The sequence below is a fragment of the Nuphar pumila genome, chromosome 2 (genome assembly GCF_984573655.1).
Source record: "Nuphar pumila chromosome 2, dmNupPumi1.hap1.1, whole genome shotgun sequence".
Taxonomy (NCBI): domain Eukaryota; kingdom Viridiplantae; phylum Streptophyta; class Magnoliopsida; order Nymphaeales; family Nymphaeaceae; genus Nuphar; species Nuphar pumila.
Window position 1 is genome coordinate 86,290,775 of NC_143250.1, and position 26,433 is coordinate 86,317,207.

At 36.0% G+C, this 26,433-nt stretch overlaps 1 protein-coding gene across 1 annotated transcript; it reads left to right on the forward strand.

Annotated features, from left to right (window-relative positions):
• The first annotated feature begins 5,969 nt into the window (after nt 1-5,969).
• On the forward strand, nt 5,970-25,104 carry LOC149845935 (3'-5' exonuclease domain-containing protein). The gene is made up of 8 exons (XM_089997798.1): nt 5,970-6,685; nt 16,617-16,748; nt 17,390-17,513; nt 19,800-20,236; nt 22,909-22,985; nt 23,097-23,232; nt 23,924-24,127; nt 24,465-25,104. Exons 1-8 carry the CDS (start codon nt 6,245-6,247, stop codon nt 24,522-24,524), a joined length of 1,611 nt encoding a protein of 536 aa, XP_089853924.1. The 5' UTR covers nt 5,970-6,244; the 3' UTR covers nt 24,525-25,104.
• The last annotated feature ends 1,329 nt before the right edge of the window (nt 25,105-26,433 follow it).

Consider the following 26,433-nt stretch of genomic DNA (forward strand, 5'->3'; position numbering starts at 1 on the left):
TATTAAGAATAAACAAATATCTTAAATCGATATGGAAGTCCTATTGATATCTTAAAAATCGATATTTAGAATCAAAACAATACCTTAAATTGATATTAAGAATCAAAACAATATCTTAAATCGATATTAAGAACAAGTATAGAAATCAATATTAAGATTAAGAATAATATCTTAAGTCATTTGGAAATTCGTATTGATATCTTTAAAATCAATATTTAGAATCAGAACAATATCTTAAATCGATATTAAGAATCAAAACAACATCATACATTGATATAAAAATTCCTATTGATATCTTAAAAATCGATATTTAGAATCAAAACAATATCTTAAATTGATATTAAGAATCAAAACAATATCTTAAATCAATATTAATAATAAGCATAGAAATTGATATTAAGATTCAGAACAATATCTTAAATTGATTTGAAAATTCGTATTGATATCTTTAAAATCGATATTTAGAATCAGAACAATATCTTAAATCGATATTAAGAATCAAAATAACATCTTAAATCGATATAAAAATTCCTATTGATATCTTAAAAATCGATATTTAGAATCAAAACAATATCTTAAATCGATATTAAGAATCAAAACAATATCTTAAATCGATATTAAGAATCAACATAGAAATCGATATTAAGATTCAGAATAATATCTTAAATCAATTTGAAAATTCGTATTGATATCTTAAAAATCCATATTTAGAATCAAAACAATATCTTAAATCGATATTAAGAATCAAAACAACATCTTAAATTGATATGAAAATTCCTATTGATATCTTAAAAATCGATATTTAGAATCAAAACAATATCTTAAATCAATATTATGAATCAAAACAATATCTTAAATCGATATTAAGAATCAGCATATAAATCAATATTAAGATTCAAAAGAATATCTTAAATCGATTTAGAAATTTGTATTGATATCTTAAAAATTGATATTTAGAATTAAAACAATATCTTAAATCAATATTAAGAATCAAAACAACATCTTAAATCGATATGAAAATTCATATTGTTATCTTAAAAATCAATATTTAGAATCAAAACAATATCTTAAATCGATATTAAGAATCAAAACAATATCTTAAATCGATATTAAGAATCAGCATAAAAATCAATATTAAGATTCAGAACAATATCTTAAATCGATTTGAAAATTCGTATTGATATCTTAAAAATCGATATTTAGAATCAAAACAATATCTTAAATCAATATTAAGAATCAAAACAAAGGGTTTAGGGTTAGGGTTTAGGTTTAGGGTTTAGGGTTGTTAGGGTTTAGGGTTTAGGGTTTTAGGGTTTTAGGGTTTAGGGTTTAGGGTTGTTAGGGTTTAAGGTTTTTAGGGTTCAGGATTTAGGGTTTAGGGTTTAGGGTTTAGGGTTTAGGCATTAGGGTTTACGGTTTAGGGTTTAGTTTAGGTTAGGGTTTAGGTTTATGGTTTAGGATTTAGGTTTATGGTTTATGGTTTAGGGTTTAGGGTTGTTAGGGTTTAGGGTTTTTAGGGTTAGGTTTCAGGTTTTAGGGTTTAGGGTTTAGGGTTTAGGGTTAGGGTTTAGGCGTTAGGGTTTACAGTGTAGGGTTTAGGTTTATGGTTTAGGGTTTAGGGTTTAGAGTTTAGGGTTTACGGTTAAAGTGTTTAGGGTTTAGGTTTAGGGTTCAGGGTTAGGGTTTAGGCATTAGGGTATACGGTTTAGTGTTTAGTAATATATTATGGGTTTAGGGTTAGGGTTTAGTAAGATATTATGGGTTTAGGTTTTGGGGTATATGGTTAGGTATAGTAATATATTATGGGATATATGTACCGATTTGTAAAATATTAAGTGCTTTCTAGTGTCGATTTGTTAGATATTATAGTATGTAATTAAAAACTGTGTGTGAGAAATTTACATTGTAGCGACATAAGCTGTCCATTTGCATGTTCAAATCGTTGCTCATTTAGCAATTTTTATGAAAATCGCTTCAAAGCTTCGTACCTATAATTAATTAATTGTCATGTGAATCGCTATCGTCAACAAGTATACATCGCTATTTCATCAAACATATAAATCATTCCTGCTTTTAACGTATAAATCATTGCTTTAAACGTACAGATCGATGCAAAAATCACACCCTTCATAAGTACATATCATTGTAACGTTCGAGATTCAACAATAAACGTCGTTCCACATCCTGCTCGATGTCAAAAATCGATATGCCTTGTGAGACCTGGATTCCGGTTGACGATTTATGCAATTTATGCAATGACGTATATGTCGGCCACAATGATTTGCCTTTGTATAGAAAATATTGGAATAATATAACGCAAATCGCGATTTGAAAGCTATTATGCTAAATTTTCATATCAATTTGTGATATATTATGCGATATGTATATCGCTTTGTAACATATTACGTGTTTGCTAGTGTCAATTTGTATGATATTGGTATTATGATATTGAAACGTGTCCATGCAGCATTTATATTGTTGTGCGATTGCGGTGGCGATTTGCGTATTCAAATCGCTGTTCATTTAGCAATTAAGATTGAAATTGCTTCACAACGTTATAGTTGTCATTAAATCGCTGTCACGTGAATCACTATCATCAACACACATATACGATAAGTCGTTTCTTTAATTGAGATGGTAAATAACAACTCGATGCATAGTATAGTGCAATGCAACTGCAGATCATGACAGATAACATGAAGAATGATGTGCATGTAGATTTAATTTTGCATGGTCGGCAAGAAGAAATCCTTTTGCCTCATAAGTGCGCGTAGTTTTCATTCTCCTCCTCCTTCTTCCTTTGCTTTTCCTTCTCTTCATTCTTCTTCTTCTTCTTCATTCTTAGTTCTTCCTCATCTTTCTTCGTTTGCTTTTCATCTTCAATATCTGATGGATTAGGTTCCGCATAATAAATATCAAACAATTTGTTCATGTCTTTTTCATGGTCAATGTTCATTATATTTTGGTACTTTACATAACCCTCATATATATCGGATTGGCAAATGATTTCTCCAAGAGTCATCCCCTTCAACGACGAAGGCTTTCTTGTCTTACGAATTTTAGTCATTGCTAACCTGCACAACACATAAATTTAATCACAAATCGTTATAAAAATCGAATCCTTCATAAGTATATATCGTTGTAAATCATAAATCGCTACTGCATTAAATGTATAAATCATGAATCATAAATAGGCTAAATCACTACTTCTTGAAACGTATAAATCGTTGCTGCATCAAACAAATCACTACTGCATTAAATGTATAAATCATTGTTAAATTCAAACTTACAAATCGTGGTGGAAATTTAGCGCTCATACTTACATATCGTTGTAATGTTTGGCCTTCATAAGAACAAATCGTGCTAAATGTTTTTCGACGCCCAGAAGGTGGATAAGCACAAATTGATTTGTTTCAGTATGAAAATAGGTGTTATTTAGCATGAATAGTATAACCACTTGTAAGATTTAGCATTTACATTTATAAATCGATTTATTTACATAACAAAACCTTACACAAAACTCATCGAAAGGACACAAGTTTTGCTAATCCGATAGTGGAGGAGAAACACCTAGAAGGTAGTGCTCCGACGACAGTAGATGACAAAAAGGGGTGCTCCGACGGCAACAGATGATGGCAAAGGGTGATCCCGCAGTAGCAGACGACGTCAAAGTCTGCATCATCAAAGGGAGCTCTTGTTACAACAGATGGTGCATCGTCAAAGGGTGAGCCAGAATGTTTAGGGTGACATATTGCGAGGACCTCCTATTAAAGCAGAGGAGTTTACTCCTTAAGGCAAGAATAATGATGAGATTAACCCTTTCTGGCGGGAGAACATTTTTGTCCTTTACTCGAAATGTCATTTCATGGCGCTAATGGCGGGAAAGGGTACTTAAGTCTTTTCAAACAAACCAGACTCCGATGCTCAGTGATGCTGACACACACGAGGAAACAAGCCCCACGTGCTTACATACGTGGCACTCATTCAAATCTTGAAACATGCACCTGCATGTTCTGGGAGGGAACATATGATTCGCGTTGCCCCTTCAATGTCCACCCCATTTCTGACATCTTCCCTCAGATTCCCCTTCCCCTCCGCCTCTAGTAAGGTGTACACAACGTTGATTTTCGTGAACGTGTTATCGTAGTGGAGCCCGATGTCAGAGTCCAAGATTCTGACATTCGGTCGGAAAATGACGTAATTGAGGAAGATGTGCTTCGAGTCTGACATATAGGCGAAGAGTAGGCAGGCATTGATCAAGAACAATGATATGGTCCACACGTGGAACCTTAACAAATACAGAACCCATCCAACAAGATCTCCCCAAAATCAACAATGTTGTCATAGGGGGATCTCTTCCACCCCTGTCTCCGGTTGCATCTACCCGACGTAGACAATGATGCCAACACTGACCATGATAGAGAGGGGGTTATGCTCTGCCCCTCTTTATTTTGATTTTTTTTTCTTTTCCGCTGGTGGTGGTCGAACCCCTGTATTGTCGTCACATAATGCATGACCCTACCTTGGCTCAATCGAGTCCATGCCCTGGCGCACCGCTGACTGCTTCTATTGTGCACACTAGTACTTCTCTATGATACCAATGATGGATTTTGGATAGGGTTGTGCATGGTGAGGGCGAGCTGACTGCTTCTATTGTGCACACTATTACCTCTCTCTCTCTCTCTATCTGTATTTTATATCTATTTTTGGCTTATGTGTTCTTTGTCTTGTTTGTCGGTTTCAACGGCTGTTGAACCGGTCGTAATGTTGATATCTTTGATTCGTCTCTCTCTCTCTCTCTGATACCAATGATGGATTTTGGATAGGGTTGTGCATGGTGAGGGCGAGCATCAGTTTGACAAAGGAAAAAAGAATTGGGGTTTTGATTAACAGCATACTTTAAGGGAGATTTTCTCGATGCTTGGATCAAAAATGCTATCCTGCATAGGCATGGGCTGGGTCTACTTATCCTTCCCAGCCATGAATCGGGTTTATAATCCCATTAAATATGGTATTCAATATGTTATTTAACTCACACTTTACGTGAGTTACGAATCCACTATGATGTGGCTCTTCAGATTTTCACGTGAGACCTTATGGCCACACTGAATCCATTATTTGGATCCAACACCAAGCGGCATGGAAGTCACTAACTTTGGTCAATTGCTAGAGGTGGTCTTGGCATTCGTAAGCTTGGGCTCATGAACAAAGCTTTACTTTGCAAGTGGTGATGGCGTCTTGTAACATAAGAATCGCCTTCGATGGCAATAATTAAGCACAAATATGATTTGACTCTCAAGATCTTGGAAAAAGCGTTTAGCTATATGAAAAAGAATTGCTAAGATTCTTGAATTTTTCTTGCAAAATATCAGCATCATGGAAAACAATTTTGACACCTCAGGGAATCTCTTCGCAGGGCAAGCTCTCTGCCTCATGCTATTCAGTACTATTGGATCTTGGTACAAAGGTGGTTTTTTTTTTTATCTGAATAAACAGGTAGGGGTCTGCTTAACCCCAGCTTTCTTCTTGGAAAACAAAAGCTGAAGTGTAACCAATCTAATAGCTAACATAGAAAACATTAATATAAATATCACATGAAATATGTTACTCAAAAAACTATCATAGAAAATATTACAAGTATTTTTTTTATATTCTTATCCCTTTTGTTTAATATTCAACATTACAGGTATTTTACTTCACTCATCCTGTGCCTCTAAGTTTGGTTCCATTTGCACAACACTCCAAAAGCAACCAAAGGCAAAATGTGAGTTATGCACAAAACCCCAAAACCAAGCGTTTCCAAATGAGACTTCATGAGATTCGAAGTTCTCATGAGATTTAGAAAGTGAATCTCATTTGCACATCACTCTCACAAGCAACCAAACGTACCCTAAATGCCTTAAAAGAGTTCATTGAAAGAGTCTTTCCAATACTTTGATTTTGTCTTCAATCATTCAGTCAAGTTTTTTTTTTTTTTGGTAATTTTCAAATTATTTAACTTTTGTGTCTTACATTGTATATGTTCAATTTTTATTCTTTTCCGCAATATTTTTCTAATAAAACACAATAAAATAAAAAGATTCAATATCTGACAATAAAATTCGAAACCGGTAAATTCGCCATTTTTATCATTGGTTCGTCGTTCCCTGCGGGCCCCACTCAATACATCCCAATTTCCTTCCATCACTCCCCGCGGGGCGTTTGGATTCCGGGAGAATTCCCGAGCGATCGAATTCCTCCCGCCATGAGCGCGACGGAGAGAGGGCGTCCGCCTCGTCTGGAGCCCCTCCGCGTCCCTCGCCACAAGATCCACCAAGTCTCCGGCGTCGATTCCAGCGAGTTCCGCTGCCTCCTCTGGGCCCTCCGCCACTCCTGCGTCGTCGGCCTGGACGCCGAGTGGAAGCCCGTCACTTCCCGCAACTCCTTCCCTTCCGTCTCCCTCCTCCAGATCGCCTGCTTGCTGGTTCGGAGCCCCTCCGGCGATGAAGACGAAGACGGCCCCGTCGAGAACGGGACCGTCTTCCTGGTCGACCTCCTTGCCCTGCCCCACCCCTCCATCGTCGGGCCTCTGAGCGAATTGTTCTGCTCGCCAGATACCCTGAAGCTAGGGTTCAAGTTCAAGCAGGATCTCACTTACCTGTCTTCTACCTTCTCCTCCCATGGATGCGATTCCGCTTTGGAGAAGGTGATCGCGAGCTTTTCTTCTTCATTTCCCCCTACTTTTTCTTTTTTGGGGTATTTGGGGATTTGGGGTATGTGAATTATGGACGGAAACCCTAGTTTTTGTAGTTGATTTTCCTTTTTTGGGATTTATATATGAATGTGGTGCATGAGTAGACTTGATCGTTTTAGATGATTTATGTTGAATTTAGAATTGTTTTTTATTTTTTATTTTTTATTTTTAAAAAGACGGCACGTTTTATCTCATTTGTTTCATTTAGTTTATATAAGTGGAGACGATAGACTGTGTTGAGTATTAGCCGATAGACAGACTGCTTATGTAGAATTGCAGAATGCAAGAAAGTAGAAATTGTTTGAATGGAAGGATAATTGACCATTTAGATTAAAATGTAAAAGAAATCCGAAGTGGGGCTTGGATGGTCTTCTATCGATTATGTAATAACGCAATAAACAGGAAGTTGAAGTATAAGAAGCATCGATGATTTAGTTTAGAATGCAATGTTGTCTGAGCTAGGTCTTGGCCAATCATCTGAGTATTTGTTTGGAGAAGAATTCCTTAATTTAATGTGAATGCAGATGTGATCACAATTGTTTCTTGGTCAGTTGTTTGACCCTTCTTGTAGAATGCAAGAAAATATAAGAAGTTGAAGAAGAAGAAGGCTAGATCGTTTAGATTAGATACAAAAATTGTATGAGTCAGGGATCAATCACTTTTCAACTCTTCATGTAGGTCTTAAGAGATTCGTAGTTGTTGAAGTAGAAGAAGAATTGGTTAGTTAGAATATAATGCTTGCATTCTCCAAAATTATGTCTGGCCAATCTTCAACTCTTTGTTTGGAGTGTAATGTTGAAGATAAATTAGAGTTGATCCTTTGAGTGGATCATCCTTCATGACCACTTTCAAGATTCCACTCAAGGAAATCAAGTAAAAGAAATCATTTATATGTGTTAAAATCCTAAACCTAGAATTTAGAGTAACTCCAATCGATATATTGATCTATGAGTATGGACTCTCTTACTTGAGCACTCCCACCAGATTTGAACAGATGTAACATGACCCACCCTCTTCTCAGTGCTTGTCTCTCAGTAAAAAATTCTGGGAAGCTTTCCTTCCTTGAATGGAACCATGAAAGTCTACCTGATAGCTTCGACATTCTTCTTTAGGAGTCACCTTCAATTCTTCATTCACCTCTGGCTTTAGGATTGCCAACTGAGTATTGCATTTGTGCTTTCTTGGCATGATTAGCATATAAGTTAATTCATTAGCCTTCAACTCATCCAACTTTGTGTCTTGATTCCAGAGCTTAGTTGCAGATTCCATGGGAAAAGTGATCCCTTAGGTTAGATTTCTGTGTCACAGTTGAAGCCTTTGCTGCAACACATGATGTGGAGCCTTCGTTCACGGACAAACGATTGGAAACCTCCCTACCCCATGAGAAACATTACCACAGAAGGTGGGTTTCCTCAAACGTGGGCATCTTTCCTTACGAAAAGAGGCTCTGCTGTTTGTGTTGCCACAGTGGGGGCTGCAGAAACACATGGGCTCCATGCATTTCCGTAGAAACCTTCCAGTTTCTGTGGCACACACATGATGTGGAGCCTTCGTTCACGGACAAACGATTGGAAACCTCCCTACCCCATGAGAAACATTACCACAGAAGGTGGGTTTCCTCAAACGTGGGCATCTTTCCTTACGAAAAGAGGCTCTGCTGTTTGTGTTGCCACAGTGGGGGCTGCAGAAACACATGGGCTCCATGCATTTCCGTAGAAACCTTCCAGTTTCTGTGGCACACACATGTGCCTTTAGGGTGTGTTTGAAATTCATGTCATACTTACATAGATCAAGTTGTTGCATTTCCGTAGAAAACTTTGAATGCCTCGGATCTCAGCTCCGAGGTGATATAAGATCCTAGGATCTCAGATCCTATTGTTCAGCAAGGATTTGATTTTGTGTTTATTTTCAAAATAGATTATAAGTTTAGATTTCAAGTACAACAGCAAATGTCAACAAGATGATAGATACATCCCATAGAATAAAAGGATGATATACTGAGAAGGATGGTACACATTTGATATATGTAACTCTTTCTGCTGTAAAGATTGTCCATAGGATCTTCCACGGCAGCCATAATAGCTTCGACTTTTCACGCCAAAGGAAGAACTACTCTTATTCCACAGTTTCCCTGCTATAGTTTACAATTTAGCAACAGTCTTAATTCCAACTAATCTAGAATCATTAATCAGAGAATCCAACAAAAAAGAAAAAAAACAACTCATCATCACAATCTAAATAAAAAAGATTTGGTACTCTGATAGAGCACACCCAGTGTTGTGAAAAGCGTTGAGGCGTAGCGAGGCGCTCCACCAAAATCTAAGGCGAGGCGTAAGTCTCGAGGCATAAAGCGTAAGCCTCAAAGTTTTTTTTTAAAGCTATAAAAAACATCTAAAATTATAAATAAATAAAAAATTCTTTATTGATGAAGCAACAACCAACAAGAAATAAAAAATCTCAAATAAACACTAAAAAAATATGAGATTAACATGTAAAAATAACATTAATGCAACAACTTGATCTATGTAAGTATCTAAGAAATAAAACATGAGCATTAATTAAATAAAAAATTAACATTAACAACGAAATGCATATTAGCATTAACAATATCATGTCATAATTAGAAAATGCTTTTTAGCATTAACAACCAAATGTTAATATATATTAGAAAATGCATGTTTTCATTTCCATATATATATATATATATATATATATAGGGTTGTGACTGCATGTAATTGCATGACTTAATTTTGCCACTAAAAGGGTTTAACGTCACATTCTAGAAGAGATTATTACTCCTACGAAATTGAATACATTGAACAAGTTGACACGGTGATATTAATTTTCTGTGAAACGAAACAACTAATCTCAATGACTTCATTAACGTGGTTGCTTTGAGTGTCTATTAGACTGTAAATTGGTGAACCTGCTACTAACGGTGTCAATGGATTGGGTATGACCCGATCCTAACCCATATTGGATCTTATAGGGCTAGGGTTTGGTTGCAAAGAAGGGATTCTGATTAATTATTCAGGTTGGACCCATGAGGTCCGATTATTATATGGGTTGTGTATGGTTTATAAAATTTTATACCAAACCAGGTATGACCGGAGTTTCGATTAAGATTCTCAAATTTTTAATATAAAATAATTAAAAATATTATTTTGCCAGGTATGGATTGGGCCTAGTTTATGTAATTTTTATCGGATCTGGGTATAGTTTTTCTTATAAAAATTCGGTTAAACCCGAATCTTGATCCGATACCTACATTACTTAGTCGGATTCAGGTTTGGACCCACTCATTTTAACATAGGTCCAACCCATTGACACCCCTACCCTGTGCATTTATCATGCCCTTTTTTTTATATTTACACATAGAAACCACTGTTAGAAAGTATGCAGAAATGAATTACAAGAATGCATAATGCATTCATAAGGTCCAACATTGGACAAACACAACCCCATAATGGGGAATAACAAAATGGTCCACTAAGGGACACCACAATAAGCCTACAAAGAGGCATAAGTTGCATATGCTTTATTGAATGAGGGCCTAAAAGGCCATATCTTACATTGGGGAATACCCCTCTATTTATACACAAAGGAGTGAGAGAAAGAGTGAGAGAGAGAGAGAGAACATTGGGAGGCCCAAAAGGGGACTCGTTGGGCCCCCAACAGTCACATTTGTGACCGTTGGAGGTCCAATGACTCCTTTTGTTGGGACCCTCAATGCAATGCATTAAATGCATTTTACAATAAATAAAAAAGAAAAAGAAAAAAGAAAATGTAAAATAAAATACATGTAAAAAGATGTAAAAAGACTAAAATGCCCCTAATGGGTAGAATTACAAAAATACCCTTTATAGGGTATGATGAGATAAATACATATATATGTATATATGATTACATATATTTTAACACCCCCCATCAAACTTTGCGTGGGGATAACGAGAAGTTTGAAGATACAAAAAGAGGGTTTTAGTCTTCAAAAAAAAATTTCAATGAAAGTCACCAACATTATAGCACATGAAAGAACATCCCCAAGCTCTTTTCACGATGTATCATAGATGCTTCATTCATCCCATTTTGAAGATCCTGTGGAACAAGCCAAAAGAACTCCAAGTAAAAAGTACTTTTGTATCTTAATCAAATAAGAGATATCAAAAAATGGATAATAGACCATAACATTGATTAAGAAGGACAATGATTCAAAAGATAATTTATGCATTTTGATTGAGTATTTATGCAAAACACGAATTAACCTTAAACATTGATAAAACACACTAAGTTCTTGAAGAAAGATAAGTGCACAAAGGCCACACTAAGAACATTTGACCAAAAATATCTCCAAGAACCATGTAAAAATGCCTTCAAAGATATGCACTTCAAGCACCAACACCACAAAGGAATATGTGTGCAAAGACACACCAAGAACACTTGAATAAAAGTACCCAAAGGTACAAAGGGGACACTCACAAATGCAAAAGATTGAATTTCTTAGAATAGGTGAGCACTAAGGCTCCCAGAATCATTCTTACAAAGGGTTTTATCAATATTTGGAAGTAAGGAGTGTGTGCACGAAGAACACTCACAAGTGCACAAAGACACACAAAATATGAGATTTGTATTAAGATAAAGTACAAAATTTCATGTATTAGAAATATATCTAAAAAGACTGTTCACATAAGAACAAATTGCTCCCAAGGGAAGTGTACAAGAGCATACGAAAGAAAGCATGTTTTACACACATAGATCACCAATAAGGAGACATTTTATCAACAAAAGATGAGTTAATGATTTCTCTCACATCTTAGAGAGAAGAAATTCTATGCCAAACAAATGCCATATGTGAACTTGCAAGGACATGATCTAAAAAACATCCACCCAAGAGTCAAGATAATGAGTGTTATTTTAGTAGAGAACCTTACACATTTAGAAACATCTCACTCAAATGATTGCAATTATAAAAACTCATTTTGCATATCAAATACAAAGGTGGCCAAAACCATAAGCACTTAATATGTAGATTAAATGCCAAAAAATCAATTTGATTTTGAAATATGTATATTAATGATACGATTCACTTGTATCTTTAAAAGACAAAATATGAATGAAATTTCACAAATTTCAACAATAGTTCATCCACTACAAGCAACTACCTCATTAGTCCTCAAAAACCCACAAATCAAGTGTATAAGCTATTAGAACAAGAACATAATCATAATGCCATTAAAGGCCAAAAGACACACACAAAAGTGTATATAAACACATCTTGTCTACATGTAATAATACTTGAAATGAGTGTATCAACGATAAGAACAAGAGAATACACGCCAATATGGACCAAAAACATCTCTTGTCTTCGTAAAAAGACACTCAAAATCAAGTATGTCCAGCTACTAGAACAAGAGTATCAAGCCAACCATGGGCTAAAACAAATACATCTCTTGTCTACATAAAATGACACTTGAAATGAGTGAAAGAAGCCAACCATGGGCATACATCTCAGCGACTAGAACAAGGACACAAATGTCAATATGGACTAAAATCACACACCATGGTGTGAATCAACGTGCCTTGTCTACATATAATAACACTCAAGACAAGTGTGTTCAGCTACTAGACCAAGAGAACGAGGCCAACAAAGGGCTACCAACACACAAAGGTGTAATAAAAATCTTGTCTACATATGATGACACTTAGATAAGAGTTATAAAAAGAGAAGACTTTTGAGGCAATAAGACTTGTAATGACAAACATTTAACAAATTATCAATTTCAATATATCTTAAAACACTTATGGTTTCAAACTTTAGACATCCATCACATGTATACATAATTAAGAGCATCCATAATAAAATCAATGGCCAAAATAAATGAGTGACACACATAATTAGAGATCACATAACAAGTCATTTTAGAGTCAAACTACAAGTTGACAATCTAAAATGACATAACACGAGGTGCACATAACTCACCTCAACAAACATCTCTAATATAACAATAATAAGGTCAAACAAATGATGCATTAAATAACAACATGTGATGAACAAATATAAATGCCATAAAAAGACAATAAACACTTAAGAAAATCATTTTCCAAATAGAAGTTTTTACAAAGAGGACCGATTAAAAATCGAATCAAAGGTCCAATATAATCAATCACAATAATATGCCTCATAACAACAATTTTGCATAAACACGAATTATGCTTAATCATGATCAATTCTTTAATTTATACAAAAAAAAAACTATCATGAAACATTAAGCAAATAATGCATATGAAATTTCTATATCATGTAAGAAGAGGAAGCTCACGAAAGCTCTCATAATACAACATGCTAAAAAAGGCATACATAAAATAGAGAAAATATCTCATTAAAGTGGGATAGAGCCCACACAAGAAGATGGTTTTGAATGCAATAGGTTCAATAATGAACCAATAAACATGCACATAAAGTGCGAGTACACCCACCCACTAAGGGATGAAGCCAAAAGAAGGTTATGAAATCATTTATCATAATGCAATCATATTTTAGAAAACATTGAGTTATCATGTAATGAAGCAAGGTGGTCTTCCACAAATGTTCTTCGAACACTCAAAAGGAGGTGTCTAAAAGACACTTTAAGCAAAACCCATAAAAAGGGTAAAAGAGGAACAACACACATGAATAAACAATTTTATTTATGTAAAAGAATGCTTAAAAAACATTACAAAACAATTATCAAAATGTATTCACGACAATCTAGAGATGAAAAATCTAGAACCATTCTCAAACATTGAGAACATCTTAATGCTATCAATTGTAATACAAAAATACATATTTTCAAAAGATGACACAAGAGAGTTTTAACAAGGAACCAAGGCATATCCATAGATAAAAGAAACAATATGAGAGACTAAGTGCATACATTCTCATAGAAAAAGCACTCATGCAATAATTAAAGCCATATGTCTCATAAAATAAACATGCTTTCAATCAAGTTTAAGCATATATGCAAATGATTATATAAAATTTTACATTTTTAAGCATGTAACGAATCGAGAATTTCAAACATGAATATGCATGTCTATCAAGGATGAAATACAAATTGTATTTTGACGATTATCATATATATATATATATGTGTGTGTGTGTGTGTGTGTGTGTGTGTGTGAAAAACAAGTTTATATTTTATAAAATAAGACATCATTATCAAATCATTAAGATAAGACAATGATTGACGAAACATCTAGAATAAATAATTCATGGTTTTATATATATATATATATTAGAGTTATTTTCAAAAAAAGGCTTCAAGATTCAAAACATACTACATATATCTAGTTTCCTTAAATAAGTTCAATGATGGTTAAAATGCTATTTTAGAAAAAACCATACATTTCCTTTCAAAACATACTATATATAGATATATATGTATATATGTTTACATATATATCAATATATATATATATATATATTCAATGGTAGAAAAAAAAACAAGTGTTTTTCTCATGTGTAATGCATGGGCTAAATACTTGAAAAGTGTAAGAATACATGCCAAGTAATCCCAAGTAGAAGGAAGAGAGATAAGAGATAACAAACGCTTCATCAAAACGTAAAGAAAGAAAAGAGGTAACAAAAACTTCACCACTTTTTCGATTTTTTGAACATCACGCTTTCTGATGCACCGAAGGACTAGCTTGATTATAACTGTGCTCTGATACCATGTTAGAAAGTATGCGGAAATGAATTACAAGAATGCATAATGCATTCATAAGGTCCAACATTGGACAAACACAACCCCACAATAGGGAATAACAAAATGGTCCACTAAAGGACACCACAATAAGCCTACGAAGAGGCATAAGTTGCATATGCTTTATTGAATGAGGGCCTAAAAGGTCATATCTTACATGGGGGAATACCCCTCTATTTATACACAAAGGAGTGAGAGAAAGAGTGAGAGAGAGAGAGAGAGAACATTGGGAGGCCCAAAAGGGGACTCGTTGGGCCCCCAAGAGTCACATTTGTGACCGTTGGAGGTCCAATGACTCCTTTTGTTGGGACCCCCAATGCAATGCATTAAATGCATTTTACAATAAATAAAAAATAAAAAGAAAAAAGAAAATGTAAAATAAAATACATGTAAAAAGATGTAAAAAAGACTAAAATGCCCCTAATGAGCAGAATTACAAAAATACCCTTTATCGGGTATGATGAGATAAATACATGTATATGTATATATATACATATATATGTATATATGATTACATATATTTTAACAACCACCCCTAGGATCAGAGACCTAGCCGGTGTTGGCTTTGCCGGACGTACTTACGGTCAGCGGGCTTGAACAGGGTAGTAAATGCCCTTTTTACTAGCAGCTTAGTTAAAACTGCGTAAAAAAACCCTAATTTTTGGTCAAATGAGGGCTTTGACCCTCATTTGACTAAAAAATTCGAGGCGTGTACGCCTCGGCTTGAGGCGCGCCTCACCTCGAGGCATGCGCCTCAAGGCGTATGGGGCACACACATTGGGGCTTTTGCGCTTTGTACATGCGCCTCAAAGCATAAAGCCCCTCGCCTTGAGGCGAGATGCGCTTTTTGTGCTTTGAGGCGTGTTTTTAATAACACTGAGCACACCTTTCTTAGCCATCCAACGTGACCCAGTGATTTCTTTTGTGAAAATCATATTGACTGCACTTTGCAATTCAAAATGAAGATACCCATGGGTTTCTACTCTAATTATACAACAGCACTTCCACCAACATATCCACATATCCTGTATAGCCACATGAAAAGGCAAGACTGTTTCCATTAGTATGTTTTTTTGATAATTCCAAAGATAGAATGGGGAGTTTCATTTACAGGAGTTTTTTGAAAAACCCCAACCTCCGTGCTTTTTGGTGGAAGACAAAAAGGAGAAAGAGGGGCCACATAGAAAGATGTTAAGGTTGTATGTGTGTGTGTGTGGTGGGGGTGGGGGGTAAGAGCTCGTCAAGAGATTTTGTCGATTCAGGGATGAGAGGCAGTAATAGCATGCACTTCTGAGGGTAGCCATCCATTGCTGACAGGTAAATATTTGTTGTTTGAAGGTGTGAAACAAGAGAGGTTAAAGGCTGGATAGGACATTGCCTTTGAGTGACAGGAACAAGACACTCACACAGAGATTCACAGATTTGAGGCGTAATCAATTTTCAAAAGATGAATCTCAAACCCCTTGTTTGCCAAAAAACCAGGGATTTTGGATGGTGCCCATAACAAAAGCAATACATTGTCAAACAGACCCTTACAGAATTTTGCTTGGATATCCATCCAACTAAGCCTAATGTTCCTGCAACTGTGTAATGCCAAAGGATTGGATTAGTATTTTCAGTTTCATTATCTGTGTCCATACCCAAGTGTCTTTGTTTGGATTGAATGAATCAAAAAATGGCTATTGATACATTCTTTTGGGTTTTTTCCACTCACACCTGCTTGACATTAGTGAAAAAGGGGATTCCTTTTCAAAAGTAAGGGATTTCTCATTCTTTTCATTGTAAAATGTAAAATTTGAAGAAACCCAAAGATTTTGAGGAATTCCAAATGTAGGAAATTCTAAAGCCCATCAAACATGGATTCTTCCTAATCCCAGGTCCTCATAATCTCTGGTTTAGAATCTTCAAACCAAATGTGCCCTTAGTAAATTTTCTTCATGGACCTTTCTGGGTAACAGGTGACCAGTCTCCAAAAGTTCCATCTGTTGTGGAAATTAATTTATGTTACAAATCATATGGCCCACTGTGCTTTTCTCATGGCACCCCCTTTAGCATTTTCGGATGTTTCATTTTTAGAGCTATTTTCTTGTACAGGTTGTGCCTTGATAATACTTAACCTGAGATGTTTTTTTTTTGTGCTACAGGTTGAGCCTTATTTAGATATTGCAAATATTTATCATCTTCTGCATAGTAAACATCATGGAAAAAAGATGCCAAAGCAAAGCAAAAGCTTGGCAAAAATTTCTGAAGAGGTGCTTGGAGTTTGCCTTTCAAAGGTTTGGTCTCACAAGTCATTTATCTGTATGTCCTAAATCTCCTCATCTTTTTGCTTGTGATTCTGCTATCAACTTATACTTGTTCTTGTAATTTTTCATGGTCTTGAATGGAGTGCATGAACTTTATTATGTATGGAGAATGTGGTGTATGTTAAACTTAGTTGCTATTTCTGAACCCCTGCTTGCTTAGCATCTGTTTGCCAGGAAGCTAGAAAATTGTAATGGTTCTATTTCCTATGTTTGCTCTTCCTCTTCTCATATGGAATGGCTAGAGTTTGGAACCTTGTAATGCGTACATATTCATATATGTGTTTTTAACATTTGTACTTAGAATTTGATCTTCTACATTAACTAATATATCATTAATCTTCTGTTTGTGTAGACCCTTTTTTTTTTCTTTCTGACCACGGGATTTCAAATTTTGTTAGCAGTAGAAACGTTTGATGAAATTGTTAGTGAAAGGATGTGGACATTAACAATGCCCTTTGTGTATGTGTGTGTGTGTGTGTGTGTGTGTGTGTGTGTGTGTGTGTGTGCACATCAGCGAATGTTCATGACGTATTAGGTTTGCAATGTGATTTATTTTTTGTTTGAGTTGGATGTTCTTGATGCAGTGCTTAACACATTTGATATATTTTCAGGAGTTCCAATGCAGTGATTGGTCTCGTCGCCCTCTCTCTGAAGAGCAAATTCTGTATGCTGCAGCAGATGTGCACTGCTTGCTTGAAATATTTATCGTCTTCCACTGCAGGTTTCTTAGAGAAGGTTTGATCTGCATCTATCTGTCCCGTGTCCACACTATCTTTCTATTCCTTTGGGAGGATGTATCCTGATTGCAACATGCATTTTCTTCATATCTTTTAATGTGGAATTTCTTCTAGCTTCTAACTGCAGGCAGGAGAATCTAAACAGCTTAAGAAAATATATCATTGATTATTTTATAGAAATTTAAAAGAAAAAGGAGTGCTGTATTTGCTGACCTGTCAGGGTACTGGTTTCTGGAAGTTAACATTGATTTCTACTGGCACTTGCCTTCTATCATCTTATTGCATTGTTCCAGGGGCTTTATGCTTTATGATGCATAAGTCATTGTAACATATTCTTGTAGGCAACCAAATCTAAATGTATAAGAGAGTGTGTTTGATTATTTGGAACGACATTAACAGAAACAAAACCATATTTCATGACATGAAAGTCTGCTGATTTTAAAGTCCTACCTAGAATTTTAGGAATAACTCCAATTAACAAATCTAGTCCAAGATTTTTTCTGAAGAGAGAAAAAATATTCATTAAAATGAAGGACAGTGGTGATAAGTCACCAAAAGTACATAATTAGAAGGTAATAGCAGAAGCCATATAAGTAGGCTCCATCCACAATGTTCGAATTATCCAAACAACTTTATCAGAAAAATAAGTCAACCATACAGATTTTATAGAGAAAAATATTCAAAGTAGATGATGAGTTCTGAGCAGTGTGTCCATTCCTTTCCAGCCATAGAGTCCACCAGGCTGAAAATAACTAGCATTTCCAAACCTTCTTTCATTGCAAGAATGTACTAAGCCTAGAAGGCCCCATAACCAGGTCCCTAAAGCTGGATTCAAGGCGGACCTTCAAAACAGTACCCGGCCATGTTAGATGAAATATGTTTCGAACAAAGATTGCCAGACTAAGAAGTGCAAAAGAAAAACAATACGGGAAGCGGAAGCGAGAAGCGATGCATTTTAAAATGTATAGGAAGCATGAAGCGAGGAATAAAAAAAACGATATAAGAATTGAATGAAAATCGAAATGGAATGCAAATAAAAACTAAAATAAAAGTGACTATTCTTAAATTTCATGAATTTTTAGTGGTAGCATTAAATTTTTAACAAAATCTAAAAATGATGACTGCCAATTTGGAGAAACATCATGGAAGTAAGTGAGAAACGTAAGAGGAAACACATAAAAACATGAAAAGTAGAGTGAGATAACATATAAAAAGAATAGATGAACTACATGGAGGTATAGGAGAAGCGTGGGAGAATCTAGATTCTCATCAAGTTTTGGAAGCGAGGAGTATCGTGCTTCCGAAGTGAGTTTCTGGGAAGCGGGCTTCCCTCCTATCTAAGAAGCTTCCGGTAACTTTGTTTTGGACAAAGTCACAATACCAACTTGGATTCTTCCTTTCTGCAACACATAGGACAATGGTTTGCTAGTTGGAACCCAAATCTTTAAGCACGACCCATGAAAATCTCGCCTAGGGAGAAGGGTCCCAGATCCACAGCATGTTATGCCAATACAATGACAAAATGGTGAAGGATCCATCCTGGTTGAGTCTCCACCTGACGTCATCTTGATTATTGGGGAGAGAGCTCAGGCATGTAGGGATGTCAATGAATCAGATTTTATCGGATATTCGACCCAATCTGACCTTGTTTAGTCAGATTTAGTAAGCCTAAACCATATCTGACTTATCATTCCTTTTCATATCCTGGATGCAACATCTCAGATTTCATCTTCTTGTTATGTAGATTGATGCTTTGTGATTTTATTTCTTTTCTGTTAGTTTTTTTCCTTAGATAACAGCCAAGGGGTGGTTATTGGAAACATCTTGCCTGGGGTGCTCGGTGATCCATCTTTGTAGTGACAGGAATATCAAAATGGGAGGTTGTCCTAAAAATTAGAAAAGGCTACCAATAGGTTTCTTATATTGCACTTCAATTTATAAAAGACAGTTTTTCCTTTTTTCTTTTTCTTAAACATTTCTTTTGTTCCTTATTAGCCGTGATTTCTGAAATCTTCTAGATTTTTTCTTGTTCTTTATCTTTATGTTGAAATTCATTAACTGCATCCAAGGAATAAAAGTTTTCTTTTCATTTAACTGTCCTGTTTTTTGTTTTATCCAATTGCATCTTGTCTTCTTTTGGATGGTTGAGTTCATTTTTGAATTTTTTGTTTATTATCTTTCCATGCATCATGGTTGTCTCTGAGAAATTTAATTATCAACATGTGCAATGTTAATTTTTGTTACCTTCTCATGCTTTGACTTGTGGCATGTTTGTGCATTTCAGGAACTTCATGGCTCGACTTCACCAACCTGCATTCAACAATTGCTGTTGGATTGAATGTTATCCTTATAAAAGAAGATTGTAACCAAAATGTTCTTAGACATAAGCTTTTACCAGCAGCAGATATTGTGAAATCAACAATTTCCAGATTTTTTCCAAGAATTCATGATGCACATAAACTAATCATTCTCTCTGTGGATGAAAAAAGCTGTACTTTTGAAGGTTCTGTCTTCAAAGTTTCAAATATGTATGGGGAGAAAATCCTTTTGAGAGAATCTGACAGACAACCTAAGACTACAAGGCAAAGATGCAGGAGGAGACAAACATTAGTATCCCCAAAGTTCAAAGATGAATGGTTAGAGAAGAACCGTGATTGGGAAGGCCCTGCTCCATTGGATTTGTGGAGTGATGGGTGTCCTAAATTTCTTTGTGATGCAATGGTAAGGAGTTTGATTATTTGCAGCTAGGCTGCACATGAGCCAAGTTCGAGAAGAGCTTGGGCTGGCTTGGCTCGGCTCTTGAAACAAATGGCCCTTCAAGCTTGCTCGAGCTCGAGCCGAGCTTGAACAGCCCTTTGTTCAGGAGTTAAACTCGAGCTCGGCCTGAGCTGAGTACCGTTACTTAAAAAGACTTCAAAACTAAATAGAGGGAGGGTGGGATTTGAACACACCAACTCACTCGTAGAAGTCTAACGTCTTATCCATCAGGGAAAGGCCTATTTTTTGTTAACTTAGTCTGCAAAAAGAATTCATATCCTAAAACTAGATGCATTATAAAACCATGTGAACCGATCTTAATCAGGCTAATCGGGCTTAACCAATCTCGACAGCCTGATCAAGCTTGGCCAGTTTATCTGTACTGAGTCTGAGCCCATGCTCAAGCTTGGCTTGTTTATTTATTCAGATGAATTCGAGCCAAGCTTAAATAGGTCGAACCCGAGGCTCATTGTGCAGCCCTATTTACAGCTACCCTCTTTAAAAGAAGCAGAACATATATTAATGTAAAATCAACTGTTCGTTGATCTCTGGTTGCACTTCTATGTTTAAGATCAGTACTCTCTTGTTTTTCAATCTTAGTTTCTTGATTGATGCCATGGTTTGAAATCCCCATACTTGTGAATCAGTCATGCTTGACTTGTGACTCGGCTGGTTCATGTTAACTTTTATCTTATAGAAGCAGACACACATACACACACACACATGTATGTAGAGTGTGTCCATTGTGGTACTGAACCACAATACGTTATTTTGGTAAACTCTTGATTGGCATATAATTTTTCCAAAAGCAAAACTAGCCTTTGTATCATGTTTTACTGTTTTATTTACTATATTCATGTGTTGCATTTGGCTCTAACTTGATCTTTTAGGATATTTCTAAACCATGCTTATCTTGGTAAATTATAAGCTATTGATTTTGTTGCCATCCTGAAAATTAACCTTTCATGCCATATTGGTAACTATTAAATGTTACTAGCATAGAAAAATAAACTATGCCAAACATGCATGTAAAGCTAAATCTAATGTTTGATTGTTAGATTCAAGCAAAGAGAGAATACCACTCCAAGGTATAATGGTTCAGAACAGTAATCGTTATAAGCAAAAAATGTTATATATATATATATATATATATATATATATATATATATATATATATATATATATTGGGAAGGGGGACCGTGCAACCAAAGCAAGGTGCAATATCTATAACCAGTGATGATTGGATGGCTTTTTTTCTCCAATTATCAAGTTTTTTATCGATCGGGCTCTACATATCGCCTTTTTATCATTTATTTAGTTAGCAACATATTTTAAATTATGAATTTTTGATATTTAGATGTATTTTTTAAATCACTAAAAATCAATGACTGACAATATTTTGTATGTAAACATGTCTAGATGTTGTAAAATCTTCATGTAAAGAATATTTCTTATTAAATACATTATAAAGAACATATATATAAGGTCCGGTCGATGAAATGCTTAAACACCAGAGAAGGAGAGCCATCCGATCATCATTGGTTATAGATGTTGCACCTTCCTTAGGTTGCATGGTCCCCTTTATATATATATATATATATAGATAGATAGATAGATAGATAGATAGATAGATAGATAGATAGATAGATAGAGAGAGAGAGAGAGAGAGAGAGAGAGAGAGAGAGAGAGAGAGAGAGAGAGAGAGAGTTTTGGACGGGTCATACTGATCTGGGTTGAGTCTTGACTGGGCAAGTTACTTAGTCGACCTGCCAGTAGGGATGCACAACGAGCCGAGCTAGCTCAGGCTCGACTCGTTTAAGCTCAGCTCAAACTCGTTTAAGCTCAGCTCAAACTCGTTCGGGTAGATAAATGAGCCAAGCTTGATCAGGCAACCAATCTTGGTTGAGCTCGATTAGCCCAATTAAGCTTGGTTTGCGTAGTTATATAATGCACAGAGTATAGTATATGTACAATTTATGTTTTCAAATTTAACACATTAAATGGCCTTGCTTAGATGGGTAAGGTGTTAGTCTTTTGCAGAGGAGGTGGGTAATTAGAAACCCATTGTTTTCTGCGCAGTTCAATTTTTTTAAATAAAGACAAAAGTTATTCAAGCTCGAGCCGAGATGAGCCAGCCTAAGCTCGGCTCATGTGCATCCCTACCTGCCAGGTTTTGTATGATTATGCCAACATCTGCTGTATTTCTGAAAATGATGTTGAACCACTGAGCTCTGGACCTCTGGCTAGGTATCCAGCCACTAAATCTTTAAATTTTATCACATTCTCTTATAATTTGGTCTGTCTTTCCATTTCCTTGAATTGCATTTCATATTTTTCCCATTATTTTATGAACATTGACTTTGTTTTACATTCTTCTCATACTAGCCTTCTTTGATGTGCTACATAACCTAAAAATTCTATATATTTGCTTAATCTCCAACCCAATAGTCTTCACCCTGTAAAGTAACTGCAAACAATAATAGCAAGCCAATCAGAAATTACTGTTGAAGTCTAATCCTGAAAAGGTTGTGCTTCCCACATCTGCTGCCTGAACTGCAATTTTAGAAATTTGTTTGGCTCTTCCAGATTCCATGAGATACTTGAATTGTTGCAATTGTTTGTCCACATTCTTGTAGATAGAAGGCTTAGCGAGACAGCTTCGTTGTGTGGGAATAGATGCTGCAACTCCACGGTCAAAGAAACCTGAAGCCAGGTGTGAACATTATGATTTTTTTGGATTATGTTTTTTGTACATAGGATTGCAAATGGTCAAAATATGTAATAAGTTTGTTATCATTATAACCTTTCTTTTTCCTCTTTTTAGGCAGTTAATAGAACAGGCAGTGAAGGAAAACAGAGTGCTATTGACCCGAGACAGAAAGTTGTTGATGCACCAGTATTTGTCCAGAAATCTAATATACAGAGTGAAAAATCTTGTTAAGGAGGATCAATTAATTGAGGTATACTATTTCACTTTCTACACACGGTTATCATGCTCTTGTTTCCTAAGAGAAAGCCATTAGAAAACTGTGTAGGCATCATCCCACGATTTTCTGATGCTATAATCAACCAAATTCGTTATAAGTATCTGGTGATATGAGAGCTATAGGTTCTCCAGCATCCCCTCTGACGGTAGATAACCTTAGTGATGCTCCTGGAGATGACATCATAGAAGCATACATAAAGATGCACATATCCTTTCTGTCTTCCCTTAGAGATTAACTTGGAAATACATATTTCTTCATTTTATTTTAAGATTTTATTAAATTGACAATCGTGGGGGAAGATCAACCATGACAGTGAGTAATAAAACCATTCAAACATGATTTTCATATCAAACATTGTATCATTTGCTACATGTTAATAGAGCATGATAAAGTTAATGCTCAGAAAGACAACCCATCATGCACCTTTACATTTATGTGATATTTTCAGCTCCTTTATATTCCAGAATACCTCATGCTGTTTGGGTTAAAGCTTTAAACTTTAGATCCTTAGCTAGGACTTGAAGTTCATATCAGGTTGTTACTTGATTCAGTGGGTTGGGGGAGGTTTGGTTCACACAACTGAAGGCTCTTTTGTCTTGCAGAGTTATGCTTGAACTTGTTGTATAGGAAAAATGCTCACGTTTCATTATTGTTTCCATACTAGGTTATTGAGGCATTTCAGTTGAAAATTTGTGAGGAACAGTTAATGTCAAGATGTATCAAATGTAATGGAAGGTTTATTCAGAAGCCTCTAACAACTGATGAAGCTATTGCAGCTGCAAGGGGCATGCAAGTGATTCCTCAGTGTCTGTATAACAGAAATTTTGAGTTTTGGCAGTGTGAAAGTTGTGGTCAACTTTACTGGGAGGTGAGACCTTTGTCTGTTGGACTACTCTTTATTCTTGAGCATTAGGTGGATATGGAAAATGAAAAGTGCATATATATATATATCCAACATTGATGGTGCTCAACATGGGGAATGGTTATGCTGACTGGTTGGTGGAAAAAATGCACAATAACCAACCTTATGTTCAGCATCATCCATCCATTGGATTGTTCTATAGCCTTTTTCCCTTTTATGACAATCAAATGAAATGGTTTTTTTTTCTGGTGTTCTGTGATTTTATTGGCATGTATCCAAAGACGACAAATTCCTTTTTTATTTTGTTTTCCTTGCTGACTTTATCTAAAATAATGATTTACAGGGGACCCAGTATCACAATGCAGTACAGAAGTTTATGAATGTTTGCAAACTAAATGAATGATGTGATTTTGGATTCCGTTGCATCTTTCTCTTCAAGCAGAAGCTCCCTTGCTCTAACTTTTGTTGGAGTGTTGTGTGTACAGCACAAATGGTGATGACTTTGCATGCTTATTGTGTTTGTTGCACATTTTTGCTTGATCAACATCATATGCTCATGACATCCAGCCATGCTGATGAATGTTGAATTGCGACTAGTAGTGCATGCTTCGGTTGTATATAAATAATGATATCGTGAATTCAATTCACTGAACAAAAGATCTGGCATATGATATTTTACTTGGAGAAACCGCCCCAGGTGCAGAGACCTAGTAGCAGCTGGCTCAGCCTGCCATACTTACTGTCGCTGTCCTGTCAGAGTAAAACTTCGAGGGCTTACGAGTCAAGAGCAGGCATTTTTGGTAGATTTAACCCAGCTTCATCTGGTGATATAAAGTAATTTTCAGCAGCATTACAAGCTACACATTTGGAGGATGGACATAGTGGTGCACTTTTTCCAATATGCTGCCGTGTACGCTTATCTGAGTTAGGCCAAGAACTAGTGTAAACAATGAAGCAATCAGAGAATCTCCATTCAAGGATAACCGCTAGAGTCTAATTCCCTGCCAAAGGTAAAAATGCCCCACTTTGTTTTCATGGTGTGCTTGGAATCTAGTGATTTGATAAGAGTTGATAGCCTGGATGATGATAATAATAGCAGCAGTACAAGGACAACAATGGTATAATACTGTTAACAAAATGGCAGTAGTGGTAGGTCAAGCATAGGAGACAACATTTGAAATTTCTTTCAAACTCTTAAGTTTTTGCTTCATGGTGAATCTGGCTCTGCCTAGCTCCATGTGAGTCCATCTTGGTCCACCCATCTTTCAACACTGGGTTCCACGCTCTGGCCTATTAATCGTCGGTAAAAATCATCCACCAGAATTTATGCGATCCATGAAGATAAGAAGCCTGAGAAAATGAAAAGTTGGTTTAGGTATATAGATTTTCCAGAAGCAATTTTCTTGACAATGAAGAAGATTCAGATACGAAATATGGAGTTAATTTGGTGGGATAAGTGGCTTGTTCTAGGTCCAAATCAGTTTGAAGCCAATGTGGTCTTGAATTGAAAACCTGTCCTAAGTGAGTCCCCATTCAAGTTTTTTTTTTTTTCTTTCTACAAGGAAAACTGGGGTTAGGTGGACCCCTACCTGTTTATTAGAAACTGAATATAAACAAATTTACAGTTGGGGAACCCAATCAGGACTCATATTACACCAGTGCCTGTCTTCATCTGTAGTTGCCAAAGTTGCAAGAGACCTCGCGACGGTATTGAACTCCTTCGGTATAAATCACACAGTGCTTCTTGCAAACGACCATAGTCTTTGGGTCAGTTGTTGCATAGGACCACTTGGAGTATTTACTCCCTCGAAACATCCATTGATTCTACTTGGTCCTTCCTTGAACCCTCTATCACAATAGACGATGAATCAGAAATATTCGATAAAATTTTCACCCAGCTTTGATAGTCTTTCTCCCAGAGGTGGGATCTGTCCATCCACCTTGCTGATATGTATAGTCCATGGGAGTCATGGATCACATCCAGAACTGGCCTCAAAATCCAAAATAATAGTCAAGAAATAATGAACTGACTTCCTTTTATCTCAGTTGTAAAGTAGTGCATCATCAGCGAAAAGGGAGTGACTCCAACTGAAATCTTTGGCAGAGATCGGGGAGATGAAACAATCCCTTTCTGCTTGGTGAAGTCGCCAACTCAATCTCTCCATCACTAGAAAGAAAAAAAAATGGGAAGAGAGGGCCCCCCTTACTAACACCCAGAGTGAATTCAGGTTCTGGTTCCCCATTCATCACCACGGTGAACTTAGGGGTGGATACACATTGCATGATATGATACGATGTGCCCACTTCACAGC

Bases quoted from the DNA above. Each gene is read 5' to 3' on its own strand.
- LOC149845935 (XM_089997798.1), top strand. From the start codon at position 6,245: ATGAGCGCGACGGAGAGAGGGCGTCCGCCTCGTCTGGAGCCCCTCCGC. The intron at 16,749-17,389 runs GTTTGGTCTCAC...ATATATTTTCAG, and splicing joins TTGGAGTTTGCCTTTCAAAG to GAGTTCCAATGCAGTGATTG. The intron at 22,986-23,096 runs GTGTGAACATTA...TCCTCTTTTTAG, and splicing joins TCAAAGAAACCTGAAGCCAG to GCAGTTAATAGAACAGGCAG.